The sequence below is a fragment of the Drosophila mauritiana genome, chromosome 2R, assembly GCF_004382145.1.
Source record: "Drosophila mauritiana strain mau12 chromosome 2R, ASM438214v1, whole genome shotgun sequence".
NCBI classification, from domain to species: domain Eukaryota; kingdom Metazoa; phylum Arthropoda; class Insecta; order Diptera; family Drosophilidae; genus Drosophila; species Drosophila mauritiana.
In genome coordinates, this window is record NC_046668.1 from 9373884 (window position 1) to 9393758 (window position 19875).

The window sequence follows — 19875 nt, forward strand, 5'->3', positions numbered from 1 at the left end:
GCTGGCTCTGTATTGGCCAAAGAGAAACGCTTCACATCCAATGTTTAAAATTTTCCATTATATATATGTATAATTTTTTTTTTTTTTTTTTGCATACGGCTCTTGTGAGTTATGTATTTTGTATATTCGTCATGAATAGAATAACCCAATAGTTTTAGTTTTAAATTCAACGCGATGAAGGGATAAATTATCTTCAACGATGTTACTTATAAAAGAAACGTACATTAAATAACTTTTACTACTAGATTCGAGATAAATGTGTATTGCACTTAAATTGCATGCTTGGGTCAAGGAAGCTCCTTTTTAAAGGTGTTCCACTTCCAGCTCCATTGATTTTCCAGGCTAAGCAACTGCTGGTAGGAAGCATAGTCATCCTTTGCGAACTCCTTCAGGCGGGCCAGCTGCATCATGGCCTCTTCGGTGGAATAGATAGGCTCGATCAGCGTCACGGGATATGGCTCATCACAATCGTCCTTATTCGAGATGGGTTCGCTCTTCACCAGAATGGCCTCGAACTCCTGCAGATCCAGGCTGTCACCGGTGTCATTGTATCGGATGTTGTGTCGCTTCCGCCATTTCTCCAGCCATCCGGAGGAGGCAGAGAAATTGGAGTGGCCCAGCTCCAACGCTATCTGCTTGGCCTTTTTCCGCACCATTTCCCCCGATATGGGTATATTCTCGGTACGGACACGCGAGAACCAATCGAAGCACATCTCATCGATCTGGGCGCCCCGCTGAGTGAGGGGATTCCTCCGCATCTGGTTCAACTTTAGTTCTCCGCTCAACAGACCCTCTTTGATCGACTGTTTGTGCTTTAAAATGTCTGCTGCCTGTGTCTTCCCAATGTTAAATCTGTGGAAACTCGTTATTTTTACTTATTCATATGTATGTATCAGGCATTGATCTTACCTCTTGGCCAGATCCCGAACCGATAGCTTGTTTCGCTCCTGGGACTGGATTACCTCCATTTTCTCTTCCAAAGTGAGCGATGTTCTAGGTTTTCTGACTCTTCCCGATGGCATATTTGTCGACGAACATTACTGGTGGGAGAGCGATGAACACTTATCTGTCAAAATTGCTGAAACTTGCTGCCAAATTTGGCAGTTTTCTTGTCCGCTCAAGGGAGTGTCCGTCCGTCCAAAGGTATGTGGTGCAGTATGACCAGAGCGATGAAGTATACAGAAGGCAAGGGCGTATGCCAGGTTATTATGGCTGCTTAAGGGGTTTAAGAAACTACAGTTTTTACTATATTTACAAAGAATAAGCTTTTTGTCTAGTAATGTAGCTTTCATCAAAGGCAACTTTTATTGGCCTTAACCATTTTCTAGCTAGGGACTGTAACTCAAATGTTACTGCCCGGCCTGTGATCTTATTGAAAGCAGGTAGATTGATATTCAATGCATATATATTTAATTATATTCGCGTCTATACGTGACTTACCCCCCGCACCTGTTTGGGTACGCCCTTGAAACTTAAATGACGCAGCACGCAGCCGGCATGGGTACTTGTGCAATTGGAGACACGGTCACACTGCTTTTGATTACAAAAGAGCGGTATAAAATACAATACACATTGTTTGCCGAACTTATTTTTAAAACTACTACCATCTACAACAAGCGGATAAACCAGCGCAGAGGAGCATCTTGATCAACCGCAGCGCCATGGACGCCGCCGTACCGGATCCCGCGCTGCTGGCGATGAACAAGCTGAACAAGGGCTCCAAGTGCCGAGCATGTCTATCGGTGGACCGGAAAACCGTGCAGTTGAGCGCCGAGGTGCCCAACCTGCAAAAGTCGCGCACCTACGCCCAGAGCCTGAAGCAGTGCACCAACCTGGACCTGCGGGTCATTAGTCCAGGTGGCTACCTGTGGCCCATGCAGATCTGCGTGCGCTGCTGTCGCGCCCTGGAGGTGGCTATGCACTTTGTCGAGATGGCCCTGGAATCGAATCTCAAGCTCCATGCCGAAGCTAAAAGCGTTAAGCTGCCCAGTCCCACTGGAGAGCTTAAACGAAAGGCCAGCAACGAAACGATTCCCTGGAATCAGTTTAGCCAGGAGTTCGAGCAGTTTGTCGAGGGCTACGAGGGTCCCATCGAGGAGAATGTCCTCTACATGCGAGGAACCAAGGTGCCGCGACTGGACGTCGACGCTTCTTCGAGCAGCAAGACACCGCCAAAGGAAGATGAAGGTAGGCCTAACTGACAGTTTACCCCAGCATTTACCCTAATCTTCTCTATTGCACCCTGTTAAAGTCATACTCTTCGACGTCAAGTACGACACCAATGATCTGGAGGAGGAGGACGAGAACGACGGCTCGGATGCGAAGAACAATGAGACCTTCTTCGAGAACAGTATTACACCTGGAGAGACGGTAATGGTCGTCTCAGTTGCGGAAAAAGCTGTCGAGAATAATAACAATTACAATTTCAATAACAAAAACGGCGATGTGACGGACGAGGAGTGCGACCTTATACAACGCGCTCTGGAGATGACTCTAAACGACGATGGCTTTAGCCACAGTCCCAAGAAGGAGGCCAGCAATGAAACTCAGCTGAAATGTAAGTGTATACCGAGTTGGACTATTCATAGTTATCATCTCCTGCTTTCTAGCCAATGGAATAGAGATCTCATCGCCACTATTTATTAAGCTGGCCACGACTAGCAGCACGACGGCCAATATACCCATTCTAAAATGCAACATTTGCCAATACACGCATACCGATGCGGAGCAACTAAAAATTCACTACAAAAGTATTCACAAGATTTCTATGATCGAAGACGATATAATTGGCCTAAACAAAAGTGAGATATTTTCTAGTAAATTCCTTGTACCACCGATCTTATATGTTTTTTTTTTGCAGATCAAAACTTCAAGTGCCGACCTTGCAATAGTTATGAGACGAAAGACAGGTCTGAAATGCAGAAGCATCTCATCGATCACCACAAGATAGATGGTGATTTTGGTAGGCTCTAAGATTCGAATCAAAAGATCCCTTACTTACTGAGTTTATCCACCAGAAATGTACTGCTATATGCAAGCAAACTGCCCGGCTTGCGACAGAATCTTCAAGGATCAGCGCTCAGCTAGGAAACATTACACCAGGGTGCACACTCCGGTGCAAATTTCGGTGTCGCCAACGGAGTCATATGCCTGCACGGCATGCGATAAGGTGTTCAACCAGAAGGCCAGCCTGCACAGCCATCAGCGTTTCTGCCAGGTGAAGGATGTCGTGCATTGCAGCTTCTGCGATCAACAGTTCAACAGCATGCGCAAGTACGAGCTGCACTTGCAGCAACTCCATGCCGTGGAAACAGTACACGAGTGCGAGATCTGCCGGCGGAGCTTCAAGAGCGCCGAAACCCTAACGATGCATCGCAAGCGGCACTCGGAGCGACACTTCCAGTGCGGTCAGTGCTCGCTTAACTATGTTAACTCGGCGGAGTTGCGAGTGCACTACGAACGGGCTCACGTCAATGAGGAACCAGTTAGCTGCCTTACCTGTGGCAATCAGTTCCAAAACATGACCCTGCTGCGCGAGCACGAGCAAAGAAGTCACCAGAAGTCGAAGGTCTGGCGCTGTGAGGTGTGCAACTTTGAGACGAAGACCAGATGGCGCAGGCGTCAGCATCAGTACGAGCACATGGATTACCCGTACAAGTGTCAGAAGTGCACCAGCGAATTCGCTGATCGCAGCAAGTACGTAACTTAATCTAACTGAGTCTATTGGGCCGGCAGATCATCACCATGTCACTTACAGATTTCGCCAACATTCCAAGAAGGTGCACGGCATCGAACTGAGCGACGAGCAGTTGGCTGAGATGTTCCGCGAGAAGAAGGGCTACACCAATCGGCATGATGCATTCAACAAGTCGATCAACTCGCTGGAGATTCCAGGCCTCACGGAGGACTGTTTCGCCGAGCTGGAGAGCCTGGGCGTGGACTATGACGACATAACTACTGATCTCTTTGCCAGCTCCGCCGCTCTGGACAACCTGCTCAATTTGATACCTTAAACACACGGCGACGATCAATCTACCTGCATAGAATTTACAAATTTAAACGGCACACATATTAGCTGACGAGAGCAAGAAGACTGTCTGCACTTTACAAATCGCCCTAAAAGAAATAGCATTTATACACCACACTGTTTAAGTTTGAACAACTATTTTGCTCAACCGAATCAGAATCCAGATCAGAACATTCATTAGTATGTATTCACAGTGAAACCATGATATTTTTGAAGTCACCATCTCAATAAACAAGGACACACGCGTTTCTGAAGCGCACAAAACTCCCATCGTTTCGTTTTACACTCTGTCGGAGTTTGTATTTAAACTATTTCAATTTGAATAACTAATTAACACCCTGGATGAATTTTGAGAGGAAGTCGGTGGGCTTGGGATCCTGCGATTCTTTCCAGTAGCGCATGATATGGCCCTTCTGCTTCCAGATCTCCACGGATTCCTTAAGCTCCATTTGGCCCTGCGTTAGAGAATGTTTACACCTGCAGCATAGATCTCTTATGGATGCTTTTACCTTGATGACCAGCATGTCGATCACCCGGATGTCGGTCACATTGCGATGCTTGACGAACTCTTCGCGCAGCTTGTCCCGGCACTGCTCCACGGTCATGGGGATGTCGTAGTCCATGACTGCAAGCGGACGGATGGCGTTACATGGCGTCGGGATACGGATGCATACGCTGATGACATAACCAGGAGCACTTACCGATGTAGGGAATCTGGCGGTACCAGGCCTTGTATAGATTGAGGGCGCGTTTGCGGGCCTCTTCCCGGTCCACGGACAGGATGGGGCGCACCTGCTGCACGGCTCGCTTCACGGCTTCACGTCCGGCCATTTGATTTGTTTTTATTTCTTTCTGTTTTTCCTACGACCGAATTGCTCCAAGCAGAACAGTGTGACCGCAGTTCACTACGCGCAAATGGTCAAAACCAAACTTTGTTAAAATGATTTAAAAAATTTTTTTTTTATTTAAAAATGTTTTCTGCTTGAAAAAAATAGATTTTGCTACACGTTATAATAAATCTCATATCAAATGATGATTTTTAATACCTACGAAATATAGTCCCCACATTTTTTCCCAGCGCTTTAAAATAAACCAATATAAACTTTTTTATGGATTAGGATAAGCTGCTTAGATAAAATAAATACACTATTTTAAATTTATATCATTTTGTCAACTTATACTATCCTAAGTAAAATGAATTAACTCGTTTCTTAGTAACTCCCTAGTATTCAAGGAGATAATTAAAATTTGACTAACTTTCATTTCTTACCAATACCAAACACAAAACTCACTGAAAAGATTGCGATTTATTAGAGTGTATAATTCGCTGCCTTCCTTAAATCATAGGTTTCTTAAATTAATTCATAAGTCCAGGATCAGCACACCAATCGGTAGGATATGTACCGCCCCGCCGTCTCAGAGGAACGGATGATCTTAACCACCTGGCCGCGCTTGAGTCCAAAGTACCGGGCCACGGGATCGCCCGCCTGGATCCTCATCAACATGTTCTCCTTCAGTTTGTAACGGCTGAGCAGCTCCTGCTTCTCCTCGACGGTCATGACCACGTGCTCCGGGACCAGTTCGTGCTCCGTGATGTTGATCAGCAGTTCGGATTCGAGGAACTGTTCCAGGATGTACTTGGGGGCCATATCTACGAGGGATTGCTTGGCGGAGGGCGTCATGCCGCCCTGCACCACAACGATGGCCCGGTGGATGTTCTCTTCCTGCATGCGGGTGCAGTACGTCTTGATTGTCTTGATGCCGATCTTCGGCTCCTCGGGAAAGAAGACGAACATCTGGTCCGTGGGATCGTCGTTGTGGGCGACCAAAACTATCAAATCGGAGCGAGCCGGCCGCTTTTCGCTGGGCTTGTCGCCGAACATCTCCTTGAACTGCTCCAAGGTCTGGTCCAACTCGTCTTGGGTCACCAGATAGCCACGATCGTGGCTCAGCTGCATGATTGTCTTGCGAATGCGCCACAGCTTGTAGGTTTCAGCTTCGTCATCCATGGCTATTTCAAAAAATTAACAATTTCTAAATTATAAACAGAGCACGCGGATGATGTAGTAAGACCAGAGAATGCCTCTGCATAAAATACCTTACAGCGGCTGCAGCATAACAATTAAAAATACTAAAGAGCGTTTGGTGGTCACATATTTAGCGAATACTCAAACCTATTTAGAAGAGCGTAACAGCAGTGAAATTTAATTAAATAAAAGATTTACAGCTCTGTAATGGCAAAATATGCTTCAAAGGCCGCAAATGCAAATTATAAATATCATGTTAATAACTTACATTTAATTTTTTTTTGCTTGGCCTCCCTGTTTTAAAGTTATAGAACTTTTCTGTATCAGTTTCGCACAAACTGTTCCGTTCTGTTCCACTGTACAAGTATGGATCACCCTTTAGTACCAAGTACGGGACACCCTGTACAACCTTGTACGAAGCAACTTGTATGGAGCTTCTTTTACGTGGCAATTGTACCACCTTGTATGAGGCTCCATGCACGGGGCACCTTGTACGGTTGTGCTTTTAAAATAAGAGGCAAACTTGATTCGTTCGAAATTGTGTTGAAAATAGAATTACAATAGAATTGAAAATAGATTAAGTGTGTACATATATTCTTGATCAGGATCACTAGTCGATCATTACTGGACAAATAGACATGTCCAAGGAATCAATTATCAATTTTGAATACAACGATTTTTTTCAAACTCAAAATTTCCTTTTTTATCTGCGTAGAAAGTTTGCCATTTGTAATTAATATAGAAAATTTATGAGCTTGAAAGTTTCGTTCTGGTTTCCGTGTGCTTATTTATGATAATTTAACTTAAAAAAAAGTATTTATTCGGAATTTTTCACAGTTTGTCTATGTCTTGTGGCATTACATGTATAATTATTTTCGACACCCATTTTTAATGCAATCAAAATGTGTTAAGCATACATGTATGTACATATATGTGTGCTCCCCAGCTCACGTTTGGTGACCCGCAATGAACCCAACTCACTTTCCTTCCAATATTTTACGTGCAACATTCAATTAGGACCCAGACGGGCAAATAATATGCTGCGGTGGCATGCCGCTCTTCTTATCCTTTGTCTGCGTGCCGCTCACTAAAAATGCCGTTAATATTTCCCAGCCCGCTTTTCCTCGCATTTTCCACCATCCTATTTCCCGGTGCCGAGTGCAATTATTTGGAACATCATCGGGTATGACTTTCGCATCCGCACGTCGGCGACGCACCATCGTCAATGACTGACAGTTTATTTAATAGAAAATTCGCCATGTGTATGGATGCTGGTTTGCGTTTGTTTTCCAAATAGTTTTTCCTCGACGGCCTCATACGCCAGCGAACGGCATTGACAAATTGTGCGGAAAATATGCATAATAAATGAAGCCACGCACTTTGAACTTTTGCAGTTATTAAAAGCGGGGAGCGTGTGGAATTCCTCTCAAAGTCATGACTATGCATTTTCAAGACGCAAACAGATAAACATTAAAAACAAATTCGGGGTAATAGGATGCTGTTTCTTAACATTCATAAACTTAAAATTAAACTTGCTTAACTTAAAAAAAAAAAAAGGAAAAGGTGTCTTTTTCCTAATGAATCACAAAGATTTGAAGTAAGAAATGTGGTTTTATCAATTTGTTTCTGTCTCATAAAATGGATTTCTATATGTTTTTGAAATAGTTTTTTATCCTCGTTGTATTTTTTCGTATTTTCCATATCAGTTAAAGGGTTAGTTGATAGCCCTCCAGGATTAGGGAAGATCTCAAGCCCCACTGCCAGTAGTTTTCCCTGCGAATGCGTTCTTATCCTTATATGGAATTTATTGGTTTCCGTCCATCCATCCAACCGTCTCCAGCTCGATGATATTGAAATTTCGAAGTTGCCCGGCGCTCCATATGGCCAGACCACATTAAAACCGGGCAAAAGTGCAGACTACGCATAGCGAAAACAAAGTTCCCCAAAGCGGGGGAGGGACAGAAAGGGGGAAAGGGGCAGTGTGGCGAATATAAAGGGAATCTAATAAAAATCCACTTTGTGCAAGTATGAAAAATGAACGATGAATTGCATTATAAATGCAAAAATATTGTAGGAAGCACGACACCACCGCTGGACAAGCGCGTCAGAAAATCTGATCAAAATTATTGAGGCGCACGGAATGGGTAAGTCGCGGAGAGGGGGGCGACGGAGGGGCGGAGCGGGCTGCGACTGGAGGCGTGGCACTCACTGCAGCGGAACGTGGCGCACTTGCAAAGTTTTTGCGGCGACGCTAAGCTGTTGATAACGCCGATGATGACGACGCGATAAGCGCGGCGATAATGTTTGGGGCGCAGCCAAAAGCCCCAACTTCAGGTGAGCCAGTGGAGCAGTGATGACGAGTATGAAGAGTCCCCAAGCAGGGTACGAAAAATAAGTACCTAAAAATACACATTTTATTTTGAAATAATTATTTTTTCTTTCCTGCAGTACTGAAGTACATAAATATCAGGTTGCTTATAAGGTGCACAAGTATAAGGTTGTAAAAAAACTAAAAATATATTTAAAAATATTCTATAAATATATATAAATATATAAATAAATATATTCTTATTAGGTATTTATTAATGTATTATTTGAACGCTCTGATTTTTACATATAATCATTAAAGTATATGAAAGATAAAGTATATGAATTTGTAATCCTTTCGATCCTTTGCCATATTTCCATACATAGGTACCTGAGAAGCTAAACCCTTGATAATGATAGAAAATAGTACCCTTCCCAGCACTTGATGAGCGCCGCCTGAGCTCCAATTGGCAAGGACAAAAGCCAGCATGTCCTTGTGGCTGTGCGGTCGTGGCTCGTCGTCCTGTGCGTGCGCTGCATTGGGAAATTCGCTCGAAATGGCATTTATTTTCGGTTTAGCTGATGATGAGCCACGGATAATGGCGTGGGGATAAAGCGAGCGAGCATCCAGGCGAACGGAGCAGCACGGGGAATTTATAATTATTATTTCACCTGGGATGTACTAGAGACTCCAGTCTGGCCATTGACATTGAGCCAAAACAGGCAAAGCAGCATATCCATCTGGCTGCTCAACTAAATATATTATATCAATCATAGCATATCACTCAATATTAATGTGACGTTTTTGAGAACAAATATAAAAGTTCATAGTAATAGATTAATTATAAAGAGTTTAAATTCAATAGAATATGCATAGGATCTGTGGAATTAGAGGTATTTATTGCATAGTATCCAATATATATAGCTACAATGATGTTTTAAACCAAATATTTGTAGGTAGCTTAAAGTTAATTCCTGCAACTAACAATAACAAATCAGCCACTAAAGTCCCCAGTGTCCTGGTTTCGCTTTGTGCATAAATATTGTGAAAAATGGAGTTTAGGGGGCAGGTAAGGGGTTTTATCCGGGAGCTGCAATCTATCGGCGGCAGGCGGCAGCAATCACAGCCGACCCCCCGACGGAATCGCAGCCCTCTGACCCACGCCCATGCCATGCAATTATTTGTATAGGAATTTAAATTGAATGTCAGTCTGTTTGTTTCCATAACATACACACTGGCACTCGCACTCTCGCACTCGCACATTGCTGACAGTTTAAGGAACATGTGGTGGCAGCACGGGACAGAAGGGGATGGACTGGATGTGGAGGCTGAGGTCCTGGGACCAGGACATTGTCGCACATAAGCAGTTCTTTGGTTCCTTCGATGCTGCCGCTCGGTTTCTTGTCTGCTGTAAAATTCCAAATTTGTTTTATTTGATTTCTGCGCTGCTCTCGCCCGTTTCCCGGCTTGCCGCTTTCTGCTCCTTATTTCCAGCAGTCGGAGATCCTGCTGCATATTTCCCTTTATGCAAAATATATGCTATAAATGGCCCTGCCCCACCGCCCCCATTTGAATCTCGTGTCACATGTCGCACGCAGTTAGGTGCCTTCGTTGTTATTGTAATTGTTGTAAATGTCGCCCAGCGACAATATCGCATTTGCATATTTCTGTGCCAACACAGACTCGCATTTATATATCTATCTATATGTATGCAGTACACCCTGGTTACCCCTTTACTGGCCACGTTTCGTGCATTTTTACTTAATTTTATTTGTATTGGATTTGCGCCGCTGTCTCGGCGAGTCCTCCTCTGTGCAACGCAGCGCAGAGCGGCGCGATTTCGGAATTCTGCAATTTGCACAATAAATTTTAATTCAATTTACTGTTAAACTCACCCAGAGACACAACAACTAACTAAATGCGGACGCGGAAGTGCGCATTCTGGCATGACAATCGTCCTCCGGCAGCCCGGGAATTCATGGGGCATGGGAAAGAGGACGCTGTGCAGCCGGAGATTACCATCAGCCAAGGGCTACAGTGAAGCTTTGGCACGGTGGAGCATGACAGGATAAGTTCATGTTGATTAAACTGGGATACTTCTTTTATATCTATTATCTTTTTATAAATTCAAGGATATTAGAAACAAAATATAAAGAAAATTAGGATTTTCTTTGAAGTTTCCAGATTAGTCAGATTGTATTAAGTTAAGTAGTTTGAAAACAGCAGGCTTAAATTAGCTCAGTAAGTCCCCCGTAATTTGGGCTAACCGTAGCCAATCGCGGAAACCTTCATCCTGCGACCGCCGCAGGACCAATACGCCGTTAGTTGGTGAACTTTATGTCCTGCAGGACCGCAAAAGGGGCAATAAGTTGCGCTTATTATGATAATGGGTGCGCATGTGCAGTCATTTTGATTGGGCTGCGGCAGGATTGTAGTGGCACTGCTAAATGCAGCGCCAGTTATCAAGCGTAAGTGAATTGAATGTGCGCAGCTGCATTGTCGGAAACCGGAAACGGAAATGGAAGTGGGATTGGGAGTGGAAATAGTAACGGAGCTACGCAATCGACTAAACTAATTTGGAATCGTTGTCAAAAGTTCGGGGCCATTTTGACGTTGACTTTGTGTTTTTTGTAGCTATTTTTTGTGTGACTTTTTCGTTTTCCTGCCGCTGATGTCGCCAAGGATATGGAGCCAAAGTCGCAGGATCAGGCTCCACATCGGGACGATGATCCTGGCCTGCAGACTGAACCTCCGACCATAGCGTGAGTATGTCCCGCATCCGTTCCATTTACAGACTAATAATATTAAGGCTACTTTGCAGCCAGTCCATAACCTCTTTCTACATGTACAATCCCTACGAGAAGCGAAGTGTGGAGGTGCCCCTAACGTGAGTTTCATGTAGGATAATGAATTGATTGAGTTCGCCAAACATACTGCTTAATTACATAAATTCTTTACCACTTATAACGAAGAAACTGTGACGCCTTTATTTCCCTGTTGAAATGTGTGATTGGAACGGGCATCCTGGCGATGCCGCTGGCCTTCCGATGCTCGGGATTCTTGGTGGGCGCCGTGATGTCCGTTCTGCTGATGATACTCCTGACGTACTCCATCCACTTGCTGGTCTGTAAGTGGCTACCTCGGCCAACCGAATCCCCCTCTTTAAATACCTACGGTACCAACAGATAGCTGACATGACGGAGTGCTGTCGAAGGCGTCGTGTTCCTCAAGTTTCCATGCCGGAGGCCGTGAGGATTGCCTACGAGGAGGGTCCCAAGTGGATCAATTGCTTTGGTCGTGCCGCTGGTTTTATGACCACTTGCGTTTTGGTCTTCGGTCAGTTCCTGCTGTGCACCGTTTACCTGGTCTTCGTGTCCAAGAACTTCAAGGAGATCGGTGACCATTATATTGAGAGATACAATGAAAGGTATTATGTGCTGGCCGCCTGTTTGCTGCTCTTGCCGCTCTTCATGATCCGCCGTCTAAAGTATTTGGTACCCTTGAATTTGATCTCCAACTTTCTGCTGTACGCGGGTTTCGCCCTAATCATGTACTATCTGTTCAATGGTCTTCCCAATATTAATGATCGTGAGATGGCCACACCTCCTGTCGAGTGGATCGAATTCATTGCCATCGCCGCCTTTTCCCTTACAGCCGTGGGTTCTGTAAGTTTCATAAATGTATATAAGAAATCTCGAAAACTTCCATGGTTTCCATTCTCCAGATGCTCGTCGTTGAGGCCCATATGGCACATCCGCAGAGCTATCTGGGCCTCTTTGGTGTCCTCAATCTTGCTGTTTTATTCATCCTGCTCTCGAACATGTTTTTTGGAATCATCGGCTATTGGCGTTTCGGTGACAGTGTCCATGCCAGTATTACCCTAAATATCCCACAGGACGAAATGTAAGTAAAATAATTCCCAATAAGATTTCAACTTCTATAAATTCAACTTCTGCTTATTCTAAAAGAAAATTAAATTATCTGTAACCTTTTTTAAAGTGCTACTTCCTACTTAGCCTTTCCCAGTTCATTAAGGTATTCATTGCCACTGGAATATTTCTGAGTTATCCTCTGAATGGTTTCGTAGTGATCACAGTGATGTTCAGCGACTATGAAAACTCTGAACCGAGGGGAAGATATCGCACGCTGATTGAGTACGTAGTTCGATTGGTGTTTCTTTTTCTCACAGGTGAGTTTTGCACGTAAAAAAAAAGGAAATTATAAAAATGATTACTCCGTTTTCATAGGTGCCGTGGCAATTGGTGTGCCCAATCTAGCGGCTCTCACGGAACTGGAAGGCGCCTTTTCCTTGAGCAACCTCAATCTTCTATGTCCGGCATTGATCGATATGTTCCTGAACTATAATGTGGGTTATGGCCGGCTGATGTGGAAGCTGATCCGGGATATCTTACTTATGCTGATTGGTCTTATTTTCGGGACAGTTGGTTGCACGGTGGCCATAATGCAACTGATCCGTGATTTTCAGTTGACGCTCAACAGTATGTAGGGGAGAATGAGCTGCACTTTTGGATTTTCTCAGCTTCTGTTGCTTATCGTTGGAAATAAAATCGGATTTACCAAGTTGTCCGCCCTCGTTCCTTTGTGTTTTAGCGTTTAAGAACCAAATATTTGGTTGCTTGTTCGGGGGCTTTTAATTAATTGCCAGCCAAGTGTTTGCCGGCTGCTGGCTTATCCCCCATTAAGTCGGTTGTCTAAGCTCTGGCGTCCGCTGCTTGTTTGCTTAACGTGGCGTATACTCGACTAGGCTAGGCGCACATCAAGTATACGCCACGTTTAATTAGCTGAGCCCAGGCTCAGGAGCCGCCGATCATTCAAAATGGAGCCCACGGCATGGGGAACTGTAATCAAATGCAGTGAGGGGTGGCAGGACCACGACCACAAGTCCCTGCTTCGATTGCGCCTGGTTTGGGGGTTTTAAAATTGAATTCCTTGCCTCAATGGAGCGCAAATACAAAAGGCAAAGTTGCCTAGCTGCCGCACAATAAACTAAAAGACAAATACACAAATACAAATTCCGAGCCAAGAAGAGGAAGTTAAATCGCTGCCCGTCCTGCAAATATATACGTATACCTATATATATATTTATATAAATAGGCACAGGAAAAGCAACTGCCGACGACGGCGACTGTTGACTGCGCCAGTGTAAATAGCACGGCCAGCGAAACACAATAAAAAATAAATACGAAAAAATAGTCCTGCAGCTCCTCAAGGAACTGCACGAAGGACAAGGAAGACCACTGCAGCAAACACACACAAAACACAATTTCCATTCTTCAAATAGAAATACACAAAAAAAAAGTAAAACCGAGAGGAGGCTAAGAATAAAACGTTGCGACTGCCAGCGACAGCAGCCAGGATGAAGGGAACCAGGACGAGTACGGGTATCCTGGGGCATGATTTTTGCAGACATGTTGCTTAAAACTTAATTTAGAGCGCCGCTTGCACTGGCCCTCCCAAAAAGAAGGCCCGAAACCGAACAGCAAATCAACGGAAAAAAAAACGTCCGGGGAAAAATAAGCAGAGTGGGTAGAAACACGAAATGAGATCAGGAAAAAAAGGAAAAGCTCACATAGAAAATTTGCCAGCGGCGGCCGCTTCAACTAATTTTCGTATATAATTCCGTGGGCCAGACAGGATGCGGAAGTGGTTTGTTGGGTGGCCGGGTGGCCAGGACTACTGCAGCCGGTTTCTTGCCTAGTTGTCAGTGCAGCATCATGTCAGTGTCATTATCAAACAATTCCAAGCAAACCCGCAGGAGTCGGGAGAATGTGCAGTGTGGTGGAGGAGGCGGCGCAGGCAAGTCCCACATGGTTGGTGGCTAAAATGTCGCTGGCCCCTTCGCCGGAGTCTCAGACAATGCGTGCCACAACTTCATTCCCGACTGTCTCGCTCCGTGTCTCGCCTGTCACATGTCCGCTAGTCGCAGTCGCAGTCGCAGTCGAGTCCTGTCAGCCTAAACTCTCAAATTGAAAAAATTCCCATTTTAATACAATTACTTGTTGGCTAAAAAGAAACGATAGCGAAGCTGCGCAAGACGATGCCCAAGAATGGGAAAATCGTATGATGAAAGTCTGCGGTTTGTTATGACTTCTTAAATTTATAATCTTTAAATAATTATACTTGCTAGTCATAGGCTTATAGGGTTAGACTAGGGAAGTGGCAGTCTGTAAATGCATTTGCTTGTCCGTAGGTTTGTCCGCAGATTTGTCCGTAGGTTTGTCCGTACTTACGTTTGATAGCCATTAAGACATACATTTTCCATCTTTTTAGGAGAACAACCTTTACGCATTTTTTAAATTTAAATGTATTTACTAAGGGGCTATAAATCGATTACTTAGTTTGGTGAAAATATTAAATCTCGATAACTGGTCATTCCTCTTAAGCAGACACACTCGTAAGCATAAAAAATCCGTGTGAAGAGCTCCACATTTCTAGGGCTGCGAAATGACTTCTCACAGTTGTTTGCGAAGGATTGACACGGGGCAAAGAGGCAGGGATGAAAGCGGATCCTGTCGGCCAGATGAAGAGCCCGGAGCACAGGTGAAGGTAACTCTGGGTTCGAGTGTCTGAGGTCTCGTACTCTTCAAGCGGCTTTGGCACGTTCCATTTGTGCCGCCTAACATTTATTTACTTGGCTGACTGAAATGTCATATTTGCCTTTGGCCCACGTTTACTTCATTCTGATTGTATGTGATTTGCATGCCGACGGGTTGGGAAAATTAAACCGCAAGGATGGGATGGGCTGGGAGCAGAGAAATAAAGAAAGAAGGCCAAATTGTCACAGCGGTGAGAGCATCTCAACTATTTACTTATTTATTTCGCATTGAATGAGAGTTTGCCTGAGAATTTTAGCCAAGTTCCCAGTATTTGCAGCGTTCCTTTCCAATTTGAAATGTGCACTGGCCGGTGAGGTGGAATAATGCTGGTATGCCAGCCATCTAACCATCTAACCCTCTAAGCGTTGTGCCATCTATCCTTCCATCCATCCATCCGTCCACATATCCAGATATCCAGATATCCACATCCTTCTGCTGGCATTTGCTTTTGTTTGCGGCATGCGATTTGTAGATTTTTCAACCCGAAACACAGCGACAAATAATGTATGTCGAGGGGCGAAGGATACGACGAAGGCATATGTGTGATAGGATGCGGGATATATGGCGGTGGAGAGATTCCGGACAACTGGTCAACAATGTGCCAGTGCATAAGTTTATAAGGCATTATGCAACAAATATGCAACAGAGCCGAGCTCAAAGCCTCGGGTCACATGGCCGCTTGCATGCTAAGTTCTTCGCAGCGTGGTTGGCAAATTTTACCCCAGAAGGCCAAAAGAGTTGGCCAAATCACTCAGCCCGGCTTGCTGACCGATTTGCATACTCAAGCAGCAGTCCGGGCATCCTTAAGATACGAAGATACAACTTCTCGCCTGCAGTCGAAGCCGAAATTATTGCCTAGAAATTGGAATTGAAACGAATTTATTTACTAGATATTTTATATTAGATGCATCTTATGGGGAAGTAAAGGCACAGAGGGTGGGCTTTATATTTAATCATTATTTATTATTATTATAAATAATCCATCTGTTAATAGTGTGAATAGTACTGCACGTTTCAAGGACAACCGAATTTTGTGTGACTTAAAAAATGTTTAATGAAATTCATTTTTCCGAGTGCAAACGTCTGCAATCAGTGAGAGTTGAGACTGAGTTTTCCCCTTCATCCGAGACTGCTAATTAAGTGTGTGAATTCCTATCAGGCGGGGTTGTTGTTCTCGTTGTTGTTGTTGTTTTTCTAATGAACCAACTAATTGCATCTAACGGCAAGTGCAAAAGTAATCAAAGTGGCAGGCTCCCAACTGCGAGAGCCTCAGAGTCGGCAAAATGGCAATAATAACGAAACTTTGCTCAAGAATTTTTGGAATGTTGCACAAATATGCGCAAGAATGCAGGAAAATATGCTTGGACCAATGCAAACGTGATTGGCCGTGGGAGAGAGAAAGAGATGGCTAGAATGGGAAAGAGACGGGTAGAGATCGACTGAAGTGGCAGACAGAAGCTCGTTCAAGTTGCTGTTGCTGGCTTATATCAATAATTGCCAAAAGCAAATTGGAAAAGTTATGCGCCTGCAGTTAATGCGACCAGCGGAAATAGTCGCAGTCAAAATGGCGCAACAACCAAACGGAAGTGCCCCAAACACCCACACACACACACACTTAAGTATGAATATCCAAAGTTGTTATTAGTATTTTAGTTTTCGAAAGAGTATGCCGATTTGTAGATTAAGTTCGCGGGGTAATATTCAAATTTTGTGTAGGATTTTCAAAAATGTATTTAACTTAGTGTAGTTAGGTATTTAAAAATCTTTTTTAGCTGAGTTTCTGTCGCTTGTTTCAATTAAATTTCAATATGTTTGTTCTAATAGATGGCAATTAGCTATTTAATGATTTAAATATTCAATTAAATTAGCATAACGAAATCATAGAAACTCTGAATACATCATAAATTCATTGATAAATTTACGGTATTTGCTCTTCGGCAATTGAAAGCTGCGGTTTCCCAGCCGATTTCTTCTTGTTTTGTTTCAAAATTTTGTTTTGCAACTTGTGTATTTTTTCCTTTTTGGGTGAGAGGAAAACTTGCTGGCACTCGGGATTTGTTGAAGCAGCTCTTAAGATACTTTTGGTATGCCAATTGGCATTCGGTATCGATTTGGCTTCTGCTTGGCTCGACTTGGCTTGTTACTCTTGGTTATTCAAACTTGTTCAGGCTTTTGGCCACGGAAACCGCGAATTTCGCTCGCCTCATTGAGTTGATATTCGCAATTAAAATGATTCCCAAGCTGCCACTAATGATCGCAAAGATGAGTCTATAAAAGCGGCGCTTCTGGCCAGATGGAAGCATTCGAATTTTACAAAATGAATCGAGTTCTAGTGCTATTGGTTGTGCTTAAAATGTTCGCTTTAAGCGAGGTAAGTTGGAGTTCTAAAAACAAGGGATTTGCTTATAAAAGGAGCTCTTCTGTCAGTCCCGTTTCGCCAAGATAAACATCAATCTGGGACTAACCGTGGCTGATGAATCCCCCAAAACGATCACCGAGGACATGATTCGCCTATGCGGGGATCAAACGGATATATCCCTTAGGGAGTTGCACCAGCTGCAAAGGGAGGACTTTTCGGAGCCCTCGGAATCGGTCCAGTGTTTCACCCATTGCCTCTACGAGCAAATGGGTCTCATGCACGACGGTGTTTTTGTGGAACGCGATCTCTTCGGGCTTCTTTCCGATGCCAGTAATCCCGATAATTGGCCAGAACGTCGGTGCCACGCGATTAGTGGCAGTAACAAATGTGAGACGGCCTTCAAGATTCACCAATGCCGGCAGCAGTTGAAACAGCAGCAGCAGAACTCATTGGCCACCAAGGAGGTGGAGGTCACCACGACACCAGCTGGATCCGATGAACCAAAGCCTTAGAACTTTATACAACATTTGGTGTCGGTATATGGGCTTAACAATTACAATATAAATATATGAACATTAAATAAATTACAAAATTAAATAGAAGTTCTTGGGTTAAAAAAGATTCTGGAAAATGTGTGGATGAGTTCCAAAGTTTATAACAATTTATGGAGCAAATAACGTAGAATCAAAGAAATTGCTTTAAGTGATATTTCCTTGTGTTACTTAGCTATTCCCTTATTTTCTCATTTCCACCATACTTTAATTTCAGTGTAAATAGAGGTCCTGCTTGGCACGACTCCACTTAGCAAATGGAACATCTTGGACAGCTCCCGATCCAAAGCGACGTTTGATATTTCCATATGGCCAAAGTCGGACACTTCACTCGACGGCGACCATTAGCGTTTGCTGGTGTTCCGATTGGGGATTTTTTCCCGGCGGCTGCTGCGGTTACTTCGCTTTTCTATGGAAATTTTGCCACTTAGTGCCGCAGACGAAGGCGGCAGCATTGTTAGCTAAGCGCAGTTCGTGGTGCACACACAGATGTGTAAATGACGCTAATGCCAGATCGAAGTTGCGAGTTGGCCTCAGACTCCACTTAAGACCACCCAAACCCAAAGGCCACCACCCACCATTTTTGCCCACTTGTCTGCGATTTCGAGTGCATTTTGTGCGGCAATTATTTTTTGCTCAATACTCGGCAAACGCGCCACTTGACTTTAAATTGTCGCCAGATGCTCTGTGACCACCACCTGAACTCTCGACTCAGCCCAGACTCGACTCAACTCGATTTTCCATTTTCATTTATTTTGCGGTGCCACGCCCACTTGGCTGCCTTTTAATTTGTTGCCTGCGCCAATTGTTAAGCAAAAGTGGCTAATTTGAAATTCTTTTGAGCGAAGTGCGCACATTTTTGAATGTCAACTTTCCGGCGTCTTCCCGAATGCACTGCACATTTCCATCCCCCCAACTTTTCCCACTCCCCTCATTTTCACCCAGAAAAGCGGGCGAGCGGGAAAGCGGGAAAACCGTCCGACTTTGCTGGCTTTGTCTTTGTCTTTGTGTCACGCGGCATGAAATTGAATTTTCGGTCTGCACCGCCAGCAGAAGCGACAAGTGACAAAAGCCCGGCCAATTGTCGGGTGACCTCCAGCGCCCATGCTCCAAAAAAAAAATATAAAAACACACACCACCCATCGCCCACCACCCACTATTGCCCCCCCCCGCAGGATCCCCCCCGAAGCCCTGAATTATGCCGGGCGGTAGGGGCATACCAGCGCCATTTTGACACTCATACAGCGTAATTCGAAATGAATGAAAATTTTCTTTTTGTCTTTGCCGTCGGTTTTTCAGCTGTTGATGCTCTTGTTTTTTCCCGCTTTTCCCCCGGCATGCTTTTGTTGTTCTTGGTTTTTCTGCTCTTGAATTTCAATTTACATAAGTCTCTGCTTTTCCATCTCTTTGTTCGACTTTCATCTCAACTTTTGCCTACTTTCATTTGCCACTGGCTTCTCGACTCCGGCGGAGTCGCTGTTTTTGTGGTTAAATGTAAATTTTATTGAATTTAACTCTTTTTGTGTCTGTCTGGCTAAGCGTTAAAGAGGAAATTGCATAATTATGCCCGATCTTTGGGGGGCAATCCGCAAATGTGCAATCTAAGAAATAAGACAAAAGAAGAAACTGCATACTTCTTTTCTCTGTAAACCCCTCGAGTTTTTCCCTAGGCTTACATTTCCTATCCTTTGAAAGGGTTATAATTGATGAAGGTACGCAATGCTCCTTTTTTGCAAAGAACACACTCGAAACTATGCATCAAGTTTTGTTTTTAACTAAGCCTTTGTAAAAGTTTAATGTTTTTATATAAACACGTCTGAGGGATTTTCTTTTTTGGTCATTTGAGCGGTTTTAATTCATCTTGAAAATTGATTTCGCTCATCAGACAAACAGAAGTACAAAAAGTGCAGATGAGATCGCGGTAGCCGAAAAATACATTTATATTGCTACATTTATGGAACATTGCAATCATTAATAAATCAATTA

The 19875-nt window shown here is 44.0% G+C and overlaps 6 protein-coding genes across 8 annotated transcripts; 3 read left to right on the plus strand and 3 right to left on the minus strand.

Annotated features, from left to right (window-relative positions):
• Positions 1-80: 80 nt before the first annotated feature.
• LOC117138373 (major centromere autoantigen B) lies at positions 81-1167 on the minus strand. Its single transcript, XM_033300442.1, has 2 exons — positions 910-1167; positions 81-852 (listed from the first exon to the last, which is right to left on the minus strand). The coding sequence occupies exons 1-2, from the start codon at positions 1020-1022 to the stop codon at positions 288-290; spliced, it is 678 nt and encodes a 225-aa protein (XP_033156333.1). The 5' UTR covers positions 1023-1167; the 3' UTR covers positions 81-287.
• A 364-nt stretch (positions 1168-1531) lies between these two features.
• Positions 1532-4297, plus strand: LOC117138372 (zinc finger protein 761). Its single transcript, XM_033300441.1, has 6 exons — positions 1532-2187; positions 2252-2557; positions 2610-2801; positions 2861-2962; positions 3018-3696; positions 3758-4297. Exons 1-6 carry the CDS (start codon positions 1662-1664, stop codon positions 4011-4013), a joined length of 2061 nt encoding a protein of 686 aa, XP_033156332.1. The 5' UTR covers positions 1532-1661; the 3' UTR covers positions 4014-4297.
• On the minus strand, positions 4274-4932 carry LOC117138376 (NADH dehydrogenase [ubiquinone] 1 alpha subcomplex subunit 6). Its single transcript, XM_033300444.1, has 3 exons — positions 4729-4932; positions 4537-4652; positions 4274-4482 (listed from the first exon to the last, which is right to left on the minus strand). The coding sequence occupies exons 1-3, from the start codon at positions 4856-4858 to the stop codon at positions 4354-4356; spliced, it is 375 nt and encodes a 124-aa protein (XP_033156335.1). The 5' UTR covers positions 4859-4932; the 3' UTR covers positions 4274-4353.
• A 383-nt stretch (positions 4933-5315) lies between these two features.
• On the minus strand, positions 5316-6107 carry LOC117138375 (DNA-directed RNA polymerases I, II, and III subunit RPABC1). Its single transcript, XM_033300443.1, has one exon. It carries the CDS (start codon positions 6034-6036, stop codon positions 5404-5406), a length of 633 nt encoding a protein of 210 aa, XP_033156334.1. The 5' UTR covers positions 6037-6107; the 3' UTR covers positions 5316-5403.
• Positions 6108-10973: 4866 nt separating this feature from the next.
• Positions 10974-12930, plus strand: LOC117136821 (glutamate transporter polyphemus). Of its 3 annotated transcripts, XM_033297891.1 has the most exons (7): positions 10974-11124; positions 11184-11249; positions 11335-11485; positions 11548-12027; positions 12087-12265; positions 12379-12551; positions 12610-12930. In XM_033297891.1, the coding sequence occupies exons 1-7, from the start codon at positions 11048-11050 to the stop codon at positions 12867-12869; spliced, it is 1386 nt and encodes a 461-aa protein (XP_033153782.1). In that variant the 5' UTR covers positions 10974-11047; the 3' UTR covers positions 12870-12930. The 3 variants fall into 3 exon arrangements, with proteins under 3 accessions (XP_033153782.1, XP_033153784.1, XP_033153783.1); XM_033297892.1 differs by lacking the exons at positions 10974-11124; positions 11184-11249 and having other exon boundaries at positions 11435-11489; XM_033297893.1 differs by lacking the exons at positions 12087-12265; positions 12379-12551; positions 12610-12930 and having other exon boundaries at positions 11335-11489; positions 11548-11631.
• Positions 12931-17296: 4366 nt separating this feature from the next.
• Positions 17297-17888, plus strand: LOC117137128 (general odorant-binding protein 56a). Its single transcript, XM_033298427.1, has 2 exons — positions 17297-17350; positions 17407-17888. The coding sequence occupies exons 1-2, from the start codon at positions 17297-17299 to the stop codon at positions 17848-17850; spliced, it is 498 nt and encodes a 165-aa protein (XP_033154318.1). The 3' UTR covers positions 17851-17888.
• Positions 17889-19875: the final 1987 nt, after the last annotated feature.